Source organism: Rattus norvegicus, chromosome 7, assembly GCF_036323735.1.
Source record: "Rattus norvegicus strain BN/NHsdMcwi chromosome 7, GRCr8, whole genome shotgun sequence".
NCBI lineage: Eukaryota > Metazoa > Chordata > Mammalia > Rodentia > Muridae > Rattus > Rattus norvegicus.
In genome coordinates, this window is record NC_086025.1 from 30,599,981 (window position 1) to 30,619,923 (window position 19,943).

Genomic DNA, 19,943 nt, shown 5'->3' on the forward strand with positions numbered 1-19,943 from the left:
TCAGACTCTCCACCTCATCCTCCTTAGCAACTGTGATTATGGGCATGTGACCCCCAGACCCCCTCTGACAAAGTCTTCCAAGCCTTACCTTTAAGATGAACCTCACTGGCCCCTTATTCTAGAGTGTGACCAAGAGAGACACGTCACCTGGAGCAATCCTCTAAAAGCCGCTTCTGTTTCCAGGACTGATTTATTCATATGGTTGCCTTTGAGACAGGCTCGCCAAATATTCATAACAATCTCCCTGCCTGGGCCTACCGAGTACTAGTATTTCAAGCATCAACCACTGCGCCCGATTTTAAGACGTCAGCATCTTGTGACTTAAGTTCATGAACTGGAGGTGAGTGGTCACCCTGGTAACCACAGCGTGCCTTTGGGCATGTGTATTGAGTCGAGAATAAGGAAAACGTAGTGAGTTCCCCTGTTCCCTCCAACCTGGCTTTCATCGTGTTCACCTCTGGGCCCAGCTTGAGGTTATTGGAAAGGCTGCGTTACGGGCAAACCAAGCAGTACTAAAAGGCAGAGGCAGACTTTCAGAGAACTAAGTGTGAAACAGTTCTAACTGCTAGGGGAGGCTGTTGCAAGTCCTCCTTCTAGGTCTAAATACTCAACTCCAAAGAGAAATGGCAATGTTTTCTTAGAGATGCAGCCCAGGCTAGCTTCAAACTGACCGAGCTCCTGTTCCTCCTGCTTTACTTCCCAAGTGCTAAGGTTATAGGCATGAGGCAATGGGACCTTAAGGGACAACTATTCTACCTAGCACAAAAAAAAAAGTTTCCCCACCCCAACCCCTAACTTCAGTTTCTGCCTTGGACCGGGCTGCTTTTCTACAGTGTTTAATCTCGATGCAAAGAAAAGTTCCAGATCACCTCAAAGTCTGAACCACACAGTACCTAACATGTGACCAGAGTTTCCAGCCACAGGTGACCACTGTCAGAATGTGATGTTCTGGTAGTGACCTTTCGTTTTGCAGATCTTTATTGACCAGCGGGAACTGTTAACTATCTGGGGACACATCGTCCAGCAAAATGGACAAAAGGAACATAAGGTCACGGTAGTGGTTGTGGCCTTGCTCTGAAAGCAGCCAGGTAAAATTTGACTCCATTTTGCCTGAGCCTGTTCTTGTATTGCTGGGAAGTTCTATGTGATTGGGGTCTACACAGACTGTGTTATAGCTCTGCTCTGGCACGGGAAAGGTTCTTCAAATATGGTACAGCCTGCCAGCTGTGCGCCAAGGAACACTACAAAGTCACATCCACACCACACAACAAACCTCACTCAAGATTTACTGGGAAGGAAAAACCAAGGACGATGTCTGCCTCTTTGAGACACTTCAGGGAACTAAGCAGAAAATGGGCTTTATATAGGGTTTCTTGGGGTGTGGGGCTTTTCAGGGTGGCCTGCAGTTGGAGAATTATGTGGCCTGATGTTGGCAAAAGCTTGAGGATTGGTGCGATCCAATCCTCTGTGATCAGACTCTGGGACAAGGTCTTACACTTGGGTTAAGTCAGGGTCAGGGTGTTCTTTCCTGGGTCCTGTTACCCCTCTGCAGACTCTTTAGCTCTGGTGACCTAATCTAAGAGAGTGCCCATAATGAAGTCCAGACCAATTAGGTTGTTTATTATTTCTCAAATCAAAACTTCCTTTAAGGGGCAGGAGAGATGGCTCAGCTGTTAAAAGCGCATTGGCTGCTCTTGTAGAGGTTAAATTCCAAGCACCCATGTGGCCACTAAAAAACCATCTGTGACTTCAGATCCAGAAGATCTGATGGCCTCCACCTGAACCAGGCGCACCTGCAGTGTACCAGGCATATATGCATGTAAAACACCCATATAAAGGGATTTTTAAAAAATCTTATAGCACCAGAGAGGGAGGCAGGAGAATCACGAGTTAAAAGACCAGTCTGGGTTTCAACAGGCCCTGTTCCAAAAGACTTGTCTTTTCTTCAGGCCTTCCTTCCTTCCTTTTTTTTTTCTTTCAGTAGTTCTACTTTGGGGCTGGAGAGATGGCTCAGTGGTTAAGAGCACTGACTGCTCTTCCAGAGGTCCTGAGTTCAAATTCCAGCACCCACATGGTGGCTCACAACCATCTTAATGAGATCTGATGCCCTCTTCTGGTAGGTCTGAAGACAGCTACAGTGTATTATAAGTAAACACATCTTTTTTAAAAAAGAGAAAAAAGTTTTACTTTTTTTAGTATAGGGTGTTCGACCTGCACATGTTTGTGCACCAGAAGAGGGCACCAAATCCAGTAGAACTGAAGTTTCAGAAGACCATGTGGGTACTGGGAATCAAACCGTGTTCTCTGGAGGAGCCACAAGTATTCTTAACCATTGAGCCATCTCACTAGCCCTCGGGTGTCTTTGACTTCTAATTACGTGTGTTTGGGTATGTGCACTTGGGATCACGAGCCCGCAGAGGCCCTGGCACCAGAGTTGCAGGTTTTGGAAGAACTAGACGCTCTTCACACAAGACATCGGGTGGACACGCAGCGGCGGCGGCGGCGGCGGTCTCCCTCCACACCTGCAGGGGGCAATCGACTAACAGAACCGCCGCTGGACTCCCGGGCCCTCGGCTTCGCCCAGGGAACGTCACCACGGCCGGCCGCTTCTCCACCGCGCTAATGCGCAGGCGCCAAGAGCACCGCGCACCGCCAAGCCGAGGGTGGGGTCACGAACTCTGACCCCCACCCCCAAATACACAAACCCAGAAAGCTCTCCTGTCCCCTTGGCCTCGGGTCCCCTCGCCTCTGCTCTCTCCAGCCCAGCGGCCGCCACGGCGGGAGGGGTAAGTCGGGTGCTGGGCGGCCCAACCGCCAAGCGTCGTGGCCCGAGCGCCCGTGTCCCCAAGTGTCCCAGCTCCCGGTTACCCGAGTGCCGGGTGGTAGCGGACAGCTCAATGCCGCGGGAGGCCGGGCGGGGACGGTGACCTTTCACCCACAGGGAACGCTTCCGTATCGGCGCCGCTTCCCCCGCCCCGGGGCTGCGCGCGTGGTAGGTGCAGGGGAGGGAGCTGCGGGGCGCGGGACCCGAGGGGCCATGTACCCTTGGGTTGCGGGATGACACCTCCGCCCGCTTAGGATCCTGCTTGCCCGAAGAGGACCAGCATCTGCTGCGGCTGTATCTTTGAGGGAAGGTGGCCTAGGGCTATCTCATGCACTGGGCACATCAAAGCTTCCACTAGCTCTTTTGTTAGGAGCCCTGCCACCAGTTTCTTCAGATAATGTCTCCCGATGTGCAGATATTACCAGGTTGTCCCCTACCCCTGAGTTAAGCAGGGTCAGTCAGCCTAAGCTGGGAAGGACAAGCAATTTAGACTTGAAGTTAAATCCGTTTGGGGCTTTTCTCACCGGCTTAAAGTTGTTAGTATGTCTTAGACTTCGAGGGAGGGGTTTTTCTTTGTTTTTAAAAGTGTCTGTGTGTTTACCCGGTTGGGAAATTGTCTTTAAACTTTATGTATCCACTTTAGTAAATTTGGAAAGAGATTATTGATCTGTTCTAATCACACAGCAAAGATGAAAAGGAAAATTGTTCAGGGAGGGTGTCCTGGGAGTTGTAGTTTGGAGGGCAGAAATTCAAGTACATTAGAGGAGATTCGAGGAAGGTGAGAAAAGTGGGAGTTTATTGTGGACCATTTGATATTGAGAAAGAACAGAGGCTGGATGACCTGTAGGAAGGAGCCAGGCTGGTGACGCAAACCCTATAATCCCAGTACTCAGGAGGCTAAAGCAGCAAAGGTCACCTGGAGTTCTTGGCGAGACTGGCTTGGAAACCATGTATCCAAACCCCAGAAGACGTATGGAAGATAAAGGAAAGGTACTATGTCCTTTGTATCAATATGTCCAGTAACCTTTTGGTGTGCATCTTGAATCTTTGGATACAATGTAATTTTTCTACTTGCGTAGTTCCAGAGACCTATAGTCAAAGGGTGGCAGTGACCAGAATTCCTGTTTCCAGGTTAGAGCTTCTGTACTGTTCCCTTGTAGCCTCCTAACTCTGCTTTCAAAAGCTGTCTTAATGTTGCTTCCACTGATTAAAGAAGATACTTGATACTTGCATCCATCACAAACAAAACATATGGCGACAATAAATGTAACCGATTTCATTATTCTGTGTAACGCTTTCAGTTGAAAGGTTTTAAAGGGGGCTGGAGAGATGGCTCAGTAGTTCTGACTGCTCTTCCAGTGGTCCTGAGTTCAAATCCCAGCAACCACATGGTGGCTCACAACCATCTTAATGAGATCTGATGCCCTCTTCTGGTGTGTCTGCAGATAGCTACAGTGTACTTATATATAATAAATAATCTTTAAAAAGGAAAGAAAAGGGTCTTGAAGGGGATTGATTCAAGGCAACAAAGCCTGAATATCTACTGTGGGTGTGATGAAGTGTGTAATTCAAACATATAGCACTCACTATAAGATCGTGTGTGTGTGTGTGTGTGTGTGTGTGTGTGTGTGTGTACACACCCACAAACCTTTAAAAACCATCTCTAGAAAAATGGGCCTCTGTTGGAAAGTTTTAAGAATTAATAGAAACCATGGAAGTCAGTCCTTAAATCCCAGCTAACTCTTGCTGCATACAGTATACAGCGGATCATTCAGAAATGGTGGGTAGAATGGAATTTGAGCTGGGTCTCAGAGGTCAGGTAGAACAAGTGTGGTAGAAAAGATGTGTGCTGCAGAAGCTGGTTTCTGTTTAGTGTGATAAACTGCTAAAAGTTCGCCTCTGGGATTCCTAAGTAGGGAATTCCTTGGACTGACTGCAGGCTTTGTAAACCTTGATATTTAATGGATAGTATTTGGTGTAAAGGAACATGAACTTGTGACTTTCTGGGTGGGTGTTTTGCCCGCATGTATATCTGTCTACCACAAGAGTACTGTGCCGTCGGGGGCCAGAGGAGGTTTTGAGATCCTCTGTAACTGGAGTTACATGGTATAGAGAGCCACCATATGGGTAGAGGAACAGAATTTAGGCTCTTAACCCTTGAGCCATCTTTTCTGCCTAAGGAAGTCATTTTCAATTATAAAGTCATCTCTACTGTAAACACCTCCAAAGAACCGGTTTTCACCCTGTTTTTCCACGGTAGCTATTATTTTAGTAAAACTTTCAATTTTACCTTTTAACATAAATATATTACAGTTACTTCCTTGAAGCAATATGTTTAAATCATTGAATACTTCAAAAAATACCTGACAAAAAGCAATTTTGAGAGCCATAAGTCATTATGGGAAAAAAAAACCTAATCAAATCAGATTTCTGTCCCACCAAGATACAACGTCATCCTATAATTTCAGTAGCCTTCAAACACACTGCAATAAACCAAGAGAGTATTTTGCATGTTTCTTAAAACTCTCCAACATGAGGGGAGTCAAAGGTCGAACAGTTGTTAGCATCACTCAAAAGCACTTATTGTCTTAGCCACCTCTGCACGCTGAGGGGCTCCGTGAGCTGAGTCTGTTTGCCAGGGTAGGAAAACCGAGGGCAGAGCACAGCTTCCGTCCTGCCAAGCACAACTCTCTTGAGACTTTCTGGCCACAGGTGCCTCCCGACGGATCATTCATTGAGTAAAGGGACTTTTGTTTCTACAGAACTTTAAATTCTGTCACAAGTCAACATCCTCTCATATAATTTCCCCCGTCAACGTCTACGCAGAAACTTAATGAGACCTTTTAGCTGTGAACCTGCATTTGTTTAAAAGAAAAACATTGATGTTAAGATTAATACCTTCCCAGATTATGTGCCCCGCCCCCCAGGGCAACAAAGCAGATTTTCAAATACGCCACCTGTACTGCGACAGAATGCTAGTTGGGGCATCTTGCTGAATTACTTCCCTTAAACCTGCCAATAAAGGGATAGAAGTGGCCACATCAATTCTGGAACTTCTGTCAGAAGGAGCGCCCTTCAATGAGGAAATCTTAGGAAATCCATCACTGGCCTGGTCGTTGTAACAGACCACACACCCCCTGTACGTGTACACACACACACAGGTTTTGCAGTTAAATGGGAATCTTTGTAGGATACAAATGAACGTTTTCCGCTGATGGCAAGAAGTGTCCGGAGCTTTCTCTCCCCTTCCGTTGGACAGTTTTAGGAATATTTAAGAAATACTTTTTTGGGGGTTGGGGATTTAGCTCAGTGGTTAGAGCGCTGGCCTAGGAAGCGCAAGGCCCTGGGTTCGGTCCCCAGCTCCAAAAAAAGAACCAAAAAAAAAAAAAAAAAAAGAAATACTTTTTTGGTTCATTGCAGTGTGCTGCCTGCTTATTACGGTGTCAACTCAGCCCCTTTCATGTTCTCTAATAGCCAAAGCCTCAGTAAATATCAAGCCAAGGGGCTTTTTTATTTATTTATTTTCACATCATCATGATTATTAGAAATAAATCTATATTGCAAAGACGATTTGACTTAATTTTTTTTCTCATCAGTTTGGTTGTTCTGTAACCCGCCTGGAAAGAGTTAGACAATTATCCCTTGTTGGAAGATACTGGATCACACCATGAACCCTGAGATTGTGTTATTTACTGGAAAAACCTGTTTTTAGTTGAGTGTGGCTCAGCCCTAGCATGCATACCTTTAATTCAAGAGCATTCTGCTGGAATATTATAAACGGGGCTAAATAACTCCAACCATAGGTCGAGAGGCAGAGCAAGCAATCAGTTGACAGGAAGTGGACATAGGATCACTAAGGAAAAAATTTAGTAAGAGTCAGGAGGACGGATAAAGAGACGCACAGGAAGTAGAAGGGAGGGACATTCAGTTGAAGGAGGTTTTTTGAGACAGCTTGGGAGAGGGGCATTGCTGTTGGGATATCAGCCGAGGTCAGCTGGCTGCTTTCTCTGCCTCTGATCCAACGGGCTTTCAACCAAGCATCTGGCTCCCGAGCCTTCATTGGTAAAATCAAATGATTGAGATTTTGTTAAAAAAAACAGTGATCCATAACTGAGAAACAGTGTTGTCCTCGAAACAAGTGAATATTGCTTATAATAAACGCTAGCTTTAGTTTATGAAATTACACTTGTGCTTAACTTTTTAAAATGCTGTTTATAGCTGGGCAGTGGTGGTGACGCCTTTAATCCCAGCATTTGGGAGTCAGAGGCAGGGGGATCTCTGAGTGTGTAGCCAGCCTGGTCTACAAAGCAAGTTCCTGGATGGTCAGGATTACACAGAGAAACCCTGTCTCTAAAAATCAAAATAAATAATTTAAAACACACACACACACACACACACAGAGAGAGAGAGAGAGAGAGAGAGAGAGAGAGAGAGAGAGAGAGAGAGAGAGCAGTGATGGTTGAGGAATGTTGCTCAAGGGACCGGTCACCAAGCACAAGGCCTGTGCAGGCTCAAAACAGATTGGTCCCAGCACTGAGCAGGGAGCGCTCACAGATTCCCACCCCTGAACAAGATGTTATCTGTGGTAAATTCCCGTCTCCAGTGGAGTCTCACCTCCAGGCTGGTGCCACGCCCAACACAACATGAACTCAGTGACATTTTTCTGTCGCCTGGGCACTTTCTGTCTTCCTGCCCTTTCGCTACTTATTTTTATTTCTGTTTTTGCGGGTTTTTTGGGGGGTGGGAGGGTCTTTTGTGTGTATGTATGTTTCTTGTTTTCTTCTTTGTTTTAAAGAAAGAGAAGAAAGAGTATAAAATTAGGTGGGTAGGGAAGTGGAGAGGCATTGGGAGAGGGAAATTATGAACAAAATATATTGTACGAGTATGATGGATGCTCCTTTAATCCCAGCACACAGGGTGGAGGCAGAGGTAGGTAGAGTTCTCTGAGGTCAAAGCCAGCCTGACCTACAAAGGGAATTCCAGAACAGTCATGGCTACACAGAGAAACCATGTCTTGAAAAACCTATACATGCATACTTAATTACAATAAAAAAATTAGTCATATGTGTATATGTTGAGGGGAATACACTTAAGTGCAGGTGTCTGACCAGAAGGTGTCAGATCTCTGGAGTTACAGAAGGTTTTGAGCTACCTGATATGAGTGCTGGGAGCTGAACCCTAGTCTTCTGCAAAAACAGTACATGTTGGTAACTGCTGAACCATCTCTCCAGAAAATTATGCAATAATTAATACAATCCAGTAATGTATTCATCCTATTTTCCTATTGCCGTGACAACCATGGCCAAGGCAATTTATAACAGTATGTAATCTGGGGGTTCACAGTTTCAGGGAGCTAACGTCTATGACCATCCGATACTGGGGTAGTGACTGGAAGTTTACATGTTAAGACAGTGTTGTGGCTATTCCTGGTTGTCAGCTTGACTACATCTGGAATGAACTACAATCTGGAATTGATCCTGATCTTGAGGCTGGGAGACACAGTTTCTGACCTGGATCTTGGCATGGAGATCTTGAGGCAAAGTGGCCATGAATCCCTGGAGACTAAGGCAAGGAGATCTGAGTTCAAGGTCACCTGGGACAGAGCAAGTCCCAGATCCAGGCGTAGTGGTACACACCTTTAGTCTGGGCCACACCTTCTGCTGGAGACCTACGTAAGGACACTGGAAGAAGGAAGATTCTCTCTGCTTTGCCCGCTTGCCTTGTGGGACTGAGCAACTGCTGGATCCTCGGACTTCCATTCACATCTGCTGCTGAGCATAGTTGGGGAATTGGACTACAAATTCCCTTACTGTGTAGAGCCCACCCATAAGTTCTCTGACTAGAGAGCCCTGACTAAGACAGACAGCAACCAGAAGGCAGAGAGAGAGGGAGAGTGCGCACACAAGACCTAACTGGAAATTGCATGAGCTTTTGAAACCTCAAAACCTTCCCCAGAGACACACCTCCTCCAACAAGATCACATCTGCTAATCTTTCCAAACAACTCCACCAACTGGGGACCAAGTATTCAAACATAGGAGCCTATAGGGGCCATTCTCCAAACTACCTCAGTACTAATTTGATAATTAGATGCTATCGAAAGATGGTAGGAAAATATTTGAAAATTTTTTTATAATTACAAATAATTACATTATGGTTTTATGTAATTATACCATTATGTTTCTGTAAAAACAGAAACATTTATATGGGGGGAAGGAAATTCATGGCACTCAGTAGTCTAAGCTGACATGTGTCAGGCAGAGTCCATGGTGTCCTGTGTTATGACAGTATACACAGTCATGTCAAAATGCACACGTTCTGTGTTTTACAAAAAGATTTCAGTGAGAGCTGGTAAGATGGCTCAGTGGTTAAGAGCTGCCTGCCCTTCCAAAGTCCTGAGTTCAATTCCCAGCAACCACATGGTGGCTCACAACCATCTGTAATGAGATCTGATGCCCTCTTCTGGCCTGAGGATGTATATGCAACAGAAGACTCATATATTAAATAAAATTTAAAAAAGAAAAATAAAATCTCAGTGGCATGGTTCCATACAACGTGGACGGATGGACCTGTGCTGTCAGTGACACCTTGGATTTACTGGGTATTTGATTCCGAATTGAATTTTGGTCATTACACATTTAAAAGTCCTTTTACTGTTGCCAGGTATGTGCTGACTCCTGTGTTGGCCACTGCATAATTTTGAATGGGGGGTAGAGACCCACAGTTTAATAAGCTAGGAGGTTCTGTTAATTATACCATTTGTGTGGAAAGGATGAAGAGGTGGGGGCTAGCGGATGTGTTCGGTTGTGACCAAGGTTCTTAACTCTGAAGTAGTAAGGGGACTATCCTAACACTTTTGACATTTGATGTTCTATAATTTATGTGGCTACGTCGTCTGCATCTATGCCTGTGTACCGTGTGCATGCTTCATGCCTACAGAGACCAGAGGGGGTGTTGGGTCCCCGGAACTGGAGTTACAGCCAATTGCGAGCTACCACGGGGGTGTCGGGAATCCAGCTCAGGTCGTCTGGAAAAGCAGCCATCGCTCTTACCCTCTGAGCGTCCTCTCCAGCCCTCTTCCTCGAGCTTTTTGCTTTCTGCCTCAGGCCAGTAAAAATGCATGACCCTTCAGTGACTAATTTAGTCGTCTCTTGTGTGAGCTTTCCCTACGTCTTCAATGTGTTCTGTGTCCTTTTGCTCACTTAGTGAGCACTGCGTTCATTCTGCTACGTGGAACGTACATGGAACGCTTACTGCCTGTCAGGGACTATTCGATACACTTATCCACTTACCCACTCTTTAACCTCTCAGAGAGATGATGTTGGCTGTCTTATCCTGAAGAAGCAGCCTCAGGTTAAGTGCCTGAAGGGTATTATAAAATAAACTATGCATTTAGTCGCCGTTAGAGTCAGGATTACAACTCTGAATTCTAGCATCTGTAACAGGCCGACCATGAACTTGAAACTCTGACTTGAGCAATTTCAGGTTTTGACGTACGGCGGCAAACTACTCTCCTGGGAAGGCAGACTCGTTTTAAGCCATCAACGGTCTGCAGACTGCGTTGGCACTTGCCTGTAATCCCGATACTTAGGTGGAGGCAGGAGAGTTACAGTTCATGGTCAGCCTTAGCTTCATAGCAAGTTCAAAGCCGAACAGGCTACTTTGTACCCTACCTTAAAAACTCAATAAATAAAACAGGAGTCTGGAGAAATGGCTCAGTAGTCAAGAGCACTGGCTGCTTTCCTAGGGGACGCTCTTCTGGCCTCCTCTGACATCTGCATTCCTGTGCACAAGCCTACGTACATATACATAGTAAAAATAAATAAAAACTTAAAAAGAAAAGCACCTCTTACGTATGCCTCATTTTCTCAGCCATCTTGGGTGCACGAATTGATCAGCAATGGTGTGACACTGAAAGTGAAGAGGATGGGAAGCACAGTAACTGCAGGAATTAGAGTGTGCACTGCTACAGTGTGATGTTTAGCGAATGACAGCTCAGGGAGTGCCCCGCTTCAAAGGAATAGACAGCTATAGTGGTGGACACCAAGCCCCCTTCTGGCCTCCACACACAGACATGCACAAATAAATCACAAATTGTAAAAAATAGTGAAGTTGCGTTTAGATTAACCACAGTGGGCTTTGATGTGAAGATACTTGAAGACTAGATAGAATGTGGCTGCCCTCGAGGCCAAGAAAGAGACAGCACTTAGTGTGAACCTTGGCGAGCTGCAGTACCAACACAGGAAGTCATTAGAGGCTGCGTTTCAGAAGGAAGGCTCTTGTCTTGCACACTTGCTGCTTTTGTGTTAATGGGAATTGAGCTCGAGTCTCTTCTGCCATGGTAGGCAGGCATTCTACTTGGGAACTCTCTCCAACTTAATAGTGTTTACAGGAAGGTAGAGGAATGAGGGCTTAGAAAGGCAGAATGCACGGTGACGTGAAGGTGACACAGTAAATGGCTTTGCTGGGGGCGGCATCCTGGCCATCTCTATGTATGTTACAGTCGGGCCCTTCCCACCAGGCTTTCTTACAGTGGTTACTGAGCTTGGATTAGCAGCCTCCTGTGACACACGACTCAGACTCTAGCAGACAGCATTTGGTTACTCCCATAACAGATTGGGGCAGTAATATCCCATCACAAGGTCTACAGCCAAGTAAGACTCTAGATAGCAATCTCCACCCCAGCCCCCCCAGCTCTGAATGCTAGCCAGCAGGGAAGAAACTCCCAGCCCACCTCCATCGGATTTCTTTTCTGTCCTGTGACCAGATAGCATGGTGTCTTCAGGAGTAACGTCTAGTTCTCATGGGCACCCAACAGCAGCGGCAGTTGCCTGTATTGTCTGTGGGCCTCAGCCCTCCCTGGGCAATAGTTAGAGGTCACAGGAAGCAGTGTACTCCAGGCACAGGGGTTGGCTTATAGGAACTGCTCCATCCACTCCCACAGGTAGAATAGCTTTTAAAGCGTACGTCAGATGTACAAAAGCGGAATAGTCACCTGAATCCCCCCGCAGGTCCCGTCATCAGCTGCCAGTGTCCAACATCGCTAGTGCGTGGCAGATCTTATTTGATCTAGACCTGTGGGTTGTGACCCTTTTGGGGGCCACGACCCTTTCACTGGGGTCACATTTCAGATATCCTGCATATCAAACACTTAAATTTCATAACAGTAACAAAGTTACAGCTATGAAGTAGTAACAAAAATAACTTTCTGGTTGGGGTCACCATGACACGAGGAACTGTATTAAGGGGGCAGAGCATTAGGAAGGTTGAGAACTACTGGGCTATTCCCTTTCACACACCTATGCTGGATTATTTTAAAGAAAACCTTAGGCAGCATATAACTTCACTTAGAGTTTCTTCAGTAAACACTCTATGTATATAATTATATAAAGGCCTTTTTTTTTCATCTTTGGCAGATATTTTGACAATTAGATCATGGCGACCATAGAAGAAATTGCACATCAGATTATTGACCAACAGATGGGTGAGGTATGTGTCATTTACGGTTCATCTGCTGACCTACCGAGCTTTCACTGTCTATGCTAGATGTTCCAGTCAGGTTCCGGAAGTGCCGGGGAAAGATAGCCCAGCTTTCAGATGGCTTTTCTGTGCAGCCAGAAGTAGTTAAATAATGGCAGTAGAATATGGTGAGTGCTGTGATTTTAGTGGATATGGTGCTGCGGCACTCACATCTACAAATAACAGTAACGTAGCAATAAACAAAAAGCTAGTAAACAGGAGTAGGAGGAGATCAGAAAATGTTATTTGGAGGTTAGGAGATCTGAGATCAGTCCTCAATGACTACATCCTATTTTTAGCAAAAAGTAACTATGCCATGACAGGCTTTTAGGGTTTTATCCAAAGTTCTTGACATCATTACTCATGCAAACAGTGTTAATTTTGACTCTTCTGTCTGAACGGTTTTGACCAAGTCTGTTACGTTTCTGTTTTTGTTTTTGTTTTTTGTTTTTTGTTTTTTTTGTTTTTTTTTTTTTTTTTTTGAGACAGGATTTTTCTGTGTAGCCCTGGCTGTCCTGGAACTCAGTCTGGAGAGCATCAAGCTCACAGAGATCTACCTGCCTCTGCCTTCAGAGCGCCGGGATAAGATATGCACCGTCACTGCCTGGCAGACATGGTTATTTTTTTAAGTAATTCAAAACATTGGGCACATCAGGCCTCAGGACTATCAGCACAACACAACACTATCTCTTCTCAATGACCTTCTCTGGCCTCCATTCACTGTAGGAAAGTGATGTAGTCCCTGCTATAAAAAAGTACCCAATAAAAACCAGTCTCAGGCACCAGGGAGATGGCTCATCCAGATAGAGGTGCTTGTCACCAAGCCTGAGTTTGATCTACAGAACCTATATGGTGAAAAGAAAAGAAAAAAAGAAGAAGAAGAAGAAAAGAAAGAACTCTCAAAGGTGTCCTCTCTCTCCACAAGCAGGCTATGGAGTGTATGCACGTACGCGCACACACACACACACACACACACACACAAATATAAAAACCTTAAAAATATAAAAATATAAAAGATATAAAAATAGAGATGCAGTCTGATAATAACCAAATATGGCTAGTTATGGCAACAGTTGTCCCTAATAATGACGGGGATCCGACCTTTGCAATGGCTCAGCAACTAGGGGCTCTTTAAGCAGTAGAGGTGAGAGAGTCTCAAGTTCAAGCCCAGACTAGGTATAAATAATGGTGGACAAAATAATTAAAGAAAAAGGTAAAGATGTTGATGACTCATTAGACAATATCTGTTTCTTCAGAGCTCTGCTGCTCTGCTCTGCCGCCCGTATGTATATAACATAACTCCTGACTCCACACTGCAGCTAGCTTTTGCAAAGCTACGCATCAGGTTTTGGTGTGGTACCAATGGACGATTTCCACAGCTTGAACTGTGATTAAACTATTCCATTCTTTTCCATACTATCTATGTGAGACTGGGTTTTCTTTTTAAATCTGAACCAAAACCAAGATATCCTAATAGGTCAAATGAAGAGACAGATATGGATGTACAACTACTTAAGTCTGACATTAAAAGAGTTCGCAGAAATATAAACCATGACTCTCACACTACCTATGTAGTAGACGAACTTAATATTCATAAGGAGTTATTTCCTATGAGTATGTGGATTGTTTTTTAAATGAATAAAGGGTTTTTAATTATCTTGGGAACTTCATTATACCTCCCCCAACCCTGCTTTCTTCATTTCAATCCACCAGACGGCCGGGTAGAACTGGAATCTGCGCCCTCCCACCCCCCACCCCAGCCTCAGGCACTTCCTTGAGCAGTTTGTACACAGATCCTCAGATCTGTCCCAGCAGCCGTCATGAATGCAAATGGAAGGCTCCTGGGCCTGGCCAGGGCTTGGGGGCACTTTGCCAGAGCACATATTTGTGGACCTAGATGAAGCAAGACTTGTCCTCTGTCACCAGGGGCTCTTCCACAGCACCACACAGCTTTCACCCTGTAGTCACTCTAGCCAGGAGGAACTTGGTAAAGTTCCACTTGAGAAGGAAATTTTTTGGCCTGTCCCTCCTTTGAACTGGACCACCTCTACAAGAGACAGGGGTCCTTTCCATTGTCACTGACCTTGCCGTGTATGTCGGTGAGGGGGAAGGGTTCCCCAGGGCTGTGTTGCAGCAGGAAGCAGGCTTTATATAGGGTTTCTTGGGGAGCAGAGCTTTTCAGGGCTATTTTTCGTTTTTTGTCTCTCCCCCACCCCACCTCACCCACCCCTTGGCTCTGATCTCCGGTTTGGGGTCAAGCCAGGGTCAGGGTATTCATTTCCTTGGCACCTTTACCAGCATTGTCAAATTTTACATGAAAGCTGGCTCCTGACATTTTGAGGGCAGAGAATTGTTTATCTAATTATTCTCCATGGAAGACCAAATTTATTGTCTGTCTTTTCGATTATTCTGTTACACTGTAGTAAATTAGTACCCTTTCAGGGATCTAATGCTTCAACCCAGTGGCAGTTAGATTGTGCATATACCTAAGTCTCTTCTAAACACTGAATATTGGACTTTTAATTACAATGAGTATTGTCGAAAGAAACAATCTGAAATAGAACAACAGCTTAACTGTCGTGTGCTAGCTAGTTTTTGTGTCAGCTCAAGTTAATCGGAGTCATTTTGGAAGATGGAACCTTATTTGATAACATTGGCTTTGGCCTGTGAGTAAACCCGTGTTTTCTTGATTGATGATTGATACGGGATGCCCAGTCCACCGTGGGCAGTAGGCACCACTCCAGACGGATGATCTCTGGTGGGATAAGATGGCAGGCAGGCTGAACAAGCCATGAGGAACAAGCCAGTAAGCATGGACCCTCTGCTTCAGCTCTTGCCTCTAGGTTCCTGCCCTGTTTGAGTTTCCGGGATCCATCGGTGATGGACTGTGGTGTGGAAGTATAAACAGTATAAACCCGTCTTCTCTAAACTGCTTTGATGCTACTTTATCGCCACAATTGAAACCCTAAGTACAACACATAGTAACGTTTGTTACAAATGAACTGGCGGTTCAAAGCCAAGTCCTGTAGAATGCTGAAAACTATGAAGTCAGAGCCTGGAATTTGTAGAGATACCTGTGAAAAATATAATTGGGAATATGAAAAACAAAACTACCCAGACATTGTAAAAAGAAGAAGTATTTTCCTAATCCCACAGTAGCAAGAAAGAGAAGAATTTACCTAATCCAATCTAATGTTCAACAAAGAAAGTGATTCAAATGATTGCAGCTGTAATCCATACAAAAAAAATTGTAATAGTTGTCATTGTTGAGAAGGTTGGGTCATTCATGAATTTACTGTGGCATAGACTGTCCTATCATAGCAGAGGCCACTTTTGTCCTTACTGCTCAGCCCAGTGTTCTGTGACCACCCTAACCATCAGCACATCCTGTTGGTATTTTTTTTTTTTAACATCCTTAATTGGGTTCTCTACCTGCCTTCCAACCTTTATTCCAGCCTAAGCTCTTCCAGCCCCACAACACTAGGGAGGAGAGAAAGAAGGGGAGAGGGGGCATAGACCTCTACAGGGGTGTTATTTCTTAGGGCCAGTCATTGTCATCCTTGTCATTAGGGTAGCTCCACCTTCTTGTCAAACAGCAACAGCAACCAGGAACAGCGGAGAGGAGGAGCCGCGGAGGGGAGGAGCCACAGAGGGGAGGGGCAGGAGAGGGGAGGAGCCACAGAGGGGAGGGGCAGGAGGGGAGGAGCCACAGAGGGGAGGGGCAGGGGAAGGGAGGGGCAGCAGCCTGCCTACCTGCCTGCCTTTTTCTACTCCTCCTCCTCCTCCTCCAATTCTTCAAAGAGCCCTTAGCCCTTCTCCAGCTCAGGCATTTATTCCCTCCCCACAGTCCCCAGAATTAAACTATCTGCAGCTGGCAAAAATCCTGCCTCTCCTAGTGCACAAAACAATCGTGGTTAATGGCTGTGGACAAAGTGAAGCAGCCCTGTGTCCCACACCTGGGATTAAAACAGTGACATAACATAACAGGGTTTTTAAAGAAACCAAAATTCTCACTACAGCATCCCGAGAGGTTTTTACCTAATCTAGTCTAATTCCCTTTCACCCTCAACATGGCGTGCCCTGTTCTCTGCCACTGTCTGTATGTGCAAGTACATCTTGACAGTTTCAATGTGACGTTTCCTGTCCCTTATTTTTACTCTTGAACATTTCAAGTCTTCTTCATATTTAATGTAAAAGATCTTCTTTTCCAAAGTTAGGTCACCACTCCTCTCCTCTGGACCACAAGTGGTTCTCAACTTGTGGGTTGCGACCCCTTTTATATCAGATATCCTTCAAATCAAATATTTACATTACAATTCACAACAGTAGCAAAATTAGAGCTGTGAAGTAGCAACAAAATAACTTTATGGTTGGGGGTCACCACAGCAGGAGGAACTGTATTAAAGGGTCAGGGCATTAGGACGGGCGAGAAGCACTGCTCTGAGGTGTGCCTCTGTTTTGCATGGTGGGAAATCTAGGCTGTGCGGGTCCTAGGAAGCTGCACATCTTCCGTCCCCAGCTGTTGCCCTGGTTCCGGTTGCCCACTGTAATCTGCTCTCTGCTGCCTGTCATTCACAAGGCTCCCTTGCTGCGATTGGTGCGTCAGCTACATAAAGCATCCCCTAATTCCTCAGCATCCTTGTGTGTTCTACTTCCTGTGTCTGGGGTGCTCTGTAGTTCAGTGCTGGTTGCCTTTTGCTCCTTTAGGTCTTTGCAGAAAAAAATATGTCACTCCTTAAAGAGTTTCCCTGCTCACCCTCCGTCCTTCCATCCCTTCACCTTACTTTGCAGTTTCGTCTACAGCACTTAGGACACCTACAGTATTGATTAGTTATCGGTCTTTCCCCACCAGAACGGAAGTTCCGTGTGGGCTAAGACTTTCCCTTTTTCATGGAAGTATCCAGGGACCTAGAACAACAAATAATCAATGTTGGTATAAGCCAGTGGTTCGCAGCCTTCCTAACGCTGCGACCCTTTAGTACAGTTCCTCATGTTGGGCTGACCCCCAACCATAAAGTTATTTTCATGGCTACTTTCTACCTGTAATTGTGTTTTCATGAACCATGAAGTAAATCTCTGCGTTTATAGTGGTCTAAGCCAGCCCTGTGAATGGGTCACCTCATTCCCCAAAGGGGTCGAGACCCACAGCTTGAGAACCAGTGGTCTAAGTGAAAAGTGAACCCATTATTAATGTGCCATGGTTGTGTTAGATTGTTACAGAGCAGCAGACTGGACAGAAAATCCAGATCGTGACAGCACTTGACCACAGCACACAGGGCAAGCAGTTCATTCTAGCAAACCATGAGGGATCCACCCCAGGGAAAGTCTTCCTCACGACACCAGATGCTGCAGGTGTCAACCAGTTGTTTTTTGCCAGTCCTGATCTGTCCACACCACACCTCCAGGTAAGTGATGGTCAAAGAAGTCTCTTCCCTTACGCAGGGAGACAAAGATGGATAGACAAGTACATCTGAGAGAGGATGCTCTTTGCCAGCATCCTTGTAACTGTGCCTAATGATGAGCTCTTGATAAAATCTCATAGGCTTAGTAGTTTACCCACGAGCACCTCAACTAGTCTCACTAATGGCCAATTATGTGTTGTCTTTATGTAACAGTCATAATTACATAATTATAATTACTCCCATTGATAGCGTCCATGTATAACTCCCTTTTTTAAAAATAGAATCCACAACTATCTTTTTGTTTTTTTAATCCACAACTATGTTTTTATGCTGTCGCTTTGGGATTTGGGGGCAGCCGGGATCATCTTTCTGACAGGGGGTCTTCTTACAGCCCAGTCTGTTTTGAACTCACAGACCTTTGCCCCTAACCTCCTGCATGCAGGCTGGCATGGCAGGTGCGAATCACTGCGTCCAGCTTTCTTCTGTGTTTTTGCGGTGCCATTCCGTGACAGTGGGGAAGGATTCTGAACTGTCAAAAGACAAATGTCAGGAAAGGTCTTAGAACTTTTAGAATAATTGCACACATTTTACATGAATAACATCAGTGTGTATGAGTGGCTCACATTTCAAAACACTCATGTATTCGTATGTTGAGGTTTTTAAAAAAGGTTTATTTATTTCATACGTATGTATATACCTGAGGACACGTGTATGCACAGCATGTATGCAGGTGCCTGCAGAGGCCAGTAGAAGGTGTGGGTTCCTGAACTAGACTTCCCTTCAGTTGCGAATTCCTGAAGTGGGTGCTGGGAACCGAACCGGCTGCAAGAGCAGCGAGTGCTCCTAACCACGCGTCCCCACCAGTCGGGTTAGGTATGTTGGTTTTAGAAAAGTCTCACTATGTAGCCCTGGCTGGACTGGAATCAACTAAGCAGACCAAGCTGCCCTTGAATTCACGAACATCCACCCAGCCTCCCCAGCCCACCTCACAGGTCTAGGATCAAAGGTGGGCTGTCGTCCAGGCCACTTGTTTTGGTTCTTAATGGAATGGAGATTGCTGTGGAAGAAGTGAAAAGAAACTCATGGTTTTTGGCTTGTATAAGGTTTTGACTGTGTGTAAAAGAAGACTAGCTTAGCTGATATGTCCATATTTATAGGATTCCTAGTTTTAATAATAATCACATCACAGTGAGAAGTAACTCCAAGTCCTTATTCTTTTCATTTGGACAGCAGGAAGCTGTTGTGATTAATGACATTTCTCTTCTTTTAAAAGCTCTTAACAGAAAATTCTCCTGACCAGGGACCAAATAAGGTCTTTGACCTTTGCGTTGTGTGTGGAGACAAAGCATCAGGTATGATTAAAAATAACCGCACACCATTACACAATGTATGACAAAACTATGTGTAAGTTTTCTCAGTTAAAAATTTTAACATGCATAATAGAATTTTTGATAATGATTTTATTGTCTTTTCTAAGTTCTCTAACATTTTTTTACTTAATGGTTAACTATTGAATGCTTACTAAATCACCAGCACAGGATTAAAAATCTTATGTTTTCATTTTTATGCACTCTAACATTTTTAATGCTACATTATAGAATGTAAAACTCTGTATCATTATTAAACCCACCACCGGATATGGTTGTTTGAATTTCTACTTAAATAAATCCTAAAAAAAAAAAAATGTCAGACTCAAAAATCACAATTTTGTTTTATATATTGTTGTTTTAATGAAAAGATGGATTTATTTGGTTTCTGACCTATCGTATGCTTTTAAACATTTCCTCTCTAGGCCGCCATTACGGAGCAATAACTTGTGAGGGCTGCAAAGGGTTTTTTAAAAGAAGCATCCGGAAGAATCTAGTGTACTCGTGCCGGGGGTCCAAAGACTGCATCATTAACAAGCACCACCGGAACCGCTGCCAATACTGCCGGCTGCAGCGGTGCATAGCCTTCGGGATGAAGCAAGACTGTATGTACCTGCTTCAAAGGAGGGATGGTTCCTAACACGGCAGCCAAGGGAAGTGCACACATGTTAGCACGTTTAAGCAGCTCAAGTACACACGGTGTGGCAGTTACTTCCCTGTCACTGTGGTTAAACGCCATGACAGAAAGAACCAGAGGAGAATCAGGTTATCTGGGTTTATGATCCAGAGGGCGGGAGCGCATAGTGAGCTAAGAGAACCTCGAAGCAAGCCG

General features: G+C 45.0%; 1 protein-coding gene across 5 annotated transcripts in view; it reads left to right on the forward strand.

Annotated features, from left to right (window-relative positions):
• The first annotated feature begins 2,357 nt into the window (after positions 1–2,357).
• The window catches only part of Nr2c1 (nuclear receptor subfamily 2, group C, member 1), a 53,273-nt gene continuing 35,687 nt past the window's right edge, over positions 2,358–19,943 (forward strand). Inside the window, exons 1-6 of one of the 5 annotated variants that reach the window (XM_039078458.1) lie at positions 2,358–2,786; positions 3,711–3,814; positions 12,240–12,312; positions 17,553–17,747; positions 19,018–19,096; positions 19,537–19,716. In XM_039078458.1, the coding sequence (XP_038934386.1) occupies positions 12,259–12,312; positions 17,553–17,747; positions 19,018–19,096; positions 19,537–19,716 (508 nt within the window). In that variant the 5' untranslated portion in view covers positions 2,358–2,786; positions 3,711–3,814; positions 12,240–12,258. Of the gene's footprint in view, positions 2,787–2,813; positions 3,250–3,710; positions 3,815–12,239; positions 12,313–17,552; positions 17,748–19,017; positions 19,097–19,536; positions 19,717–19,943 lie in introns of those variants that run through there. The other 4 variants (XM_017594671.3, XM_039078459.2, XR_005486547.2 and 1 more) reach the window with 4 other exon arrangements.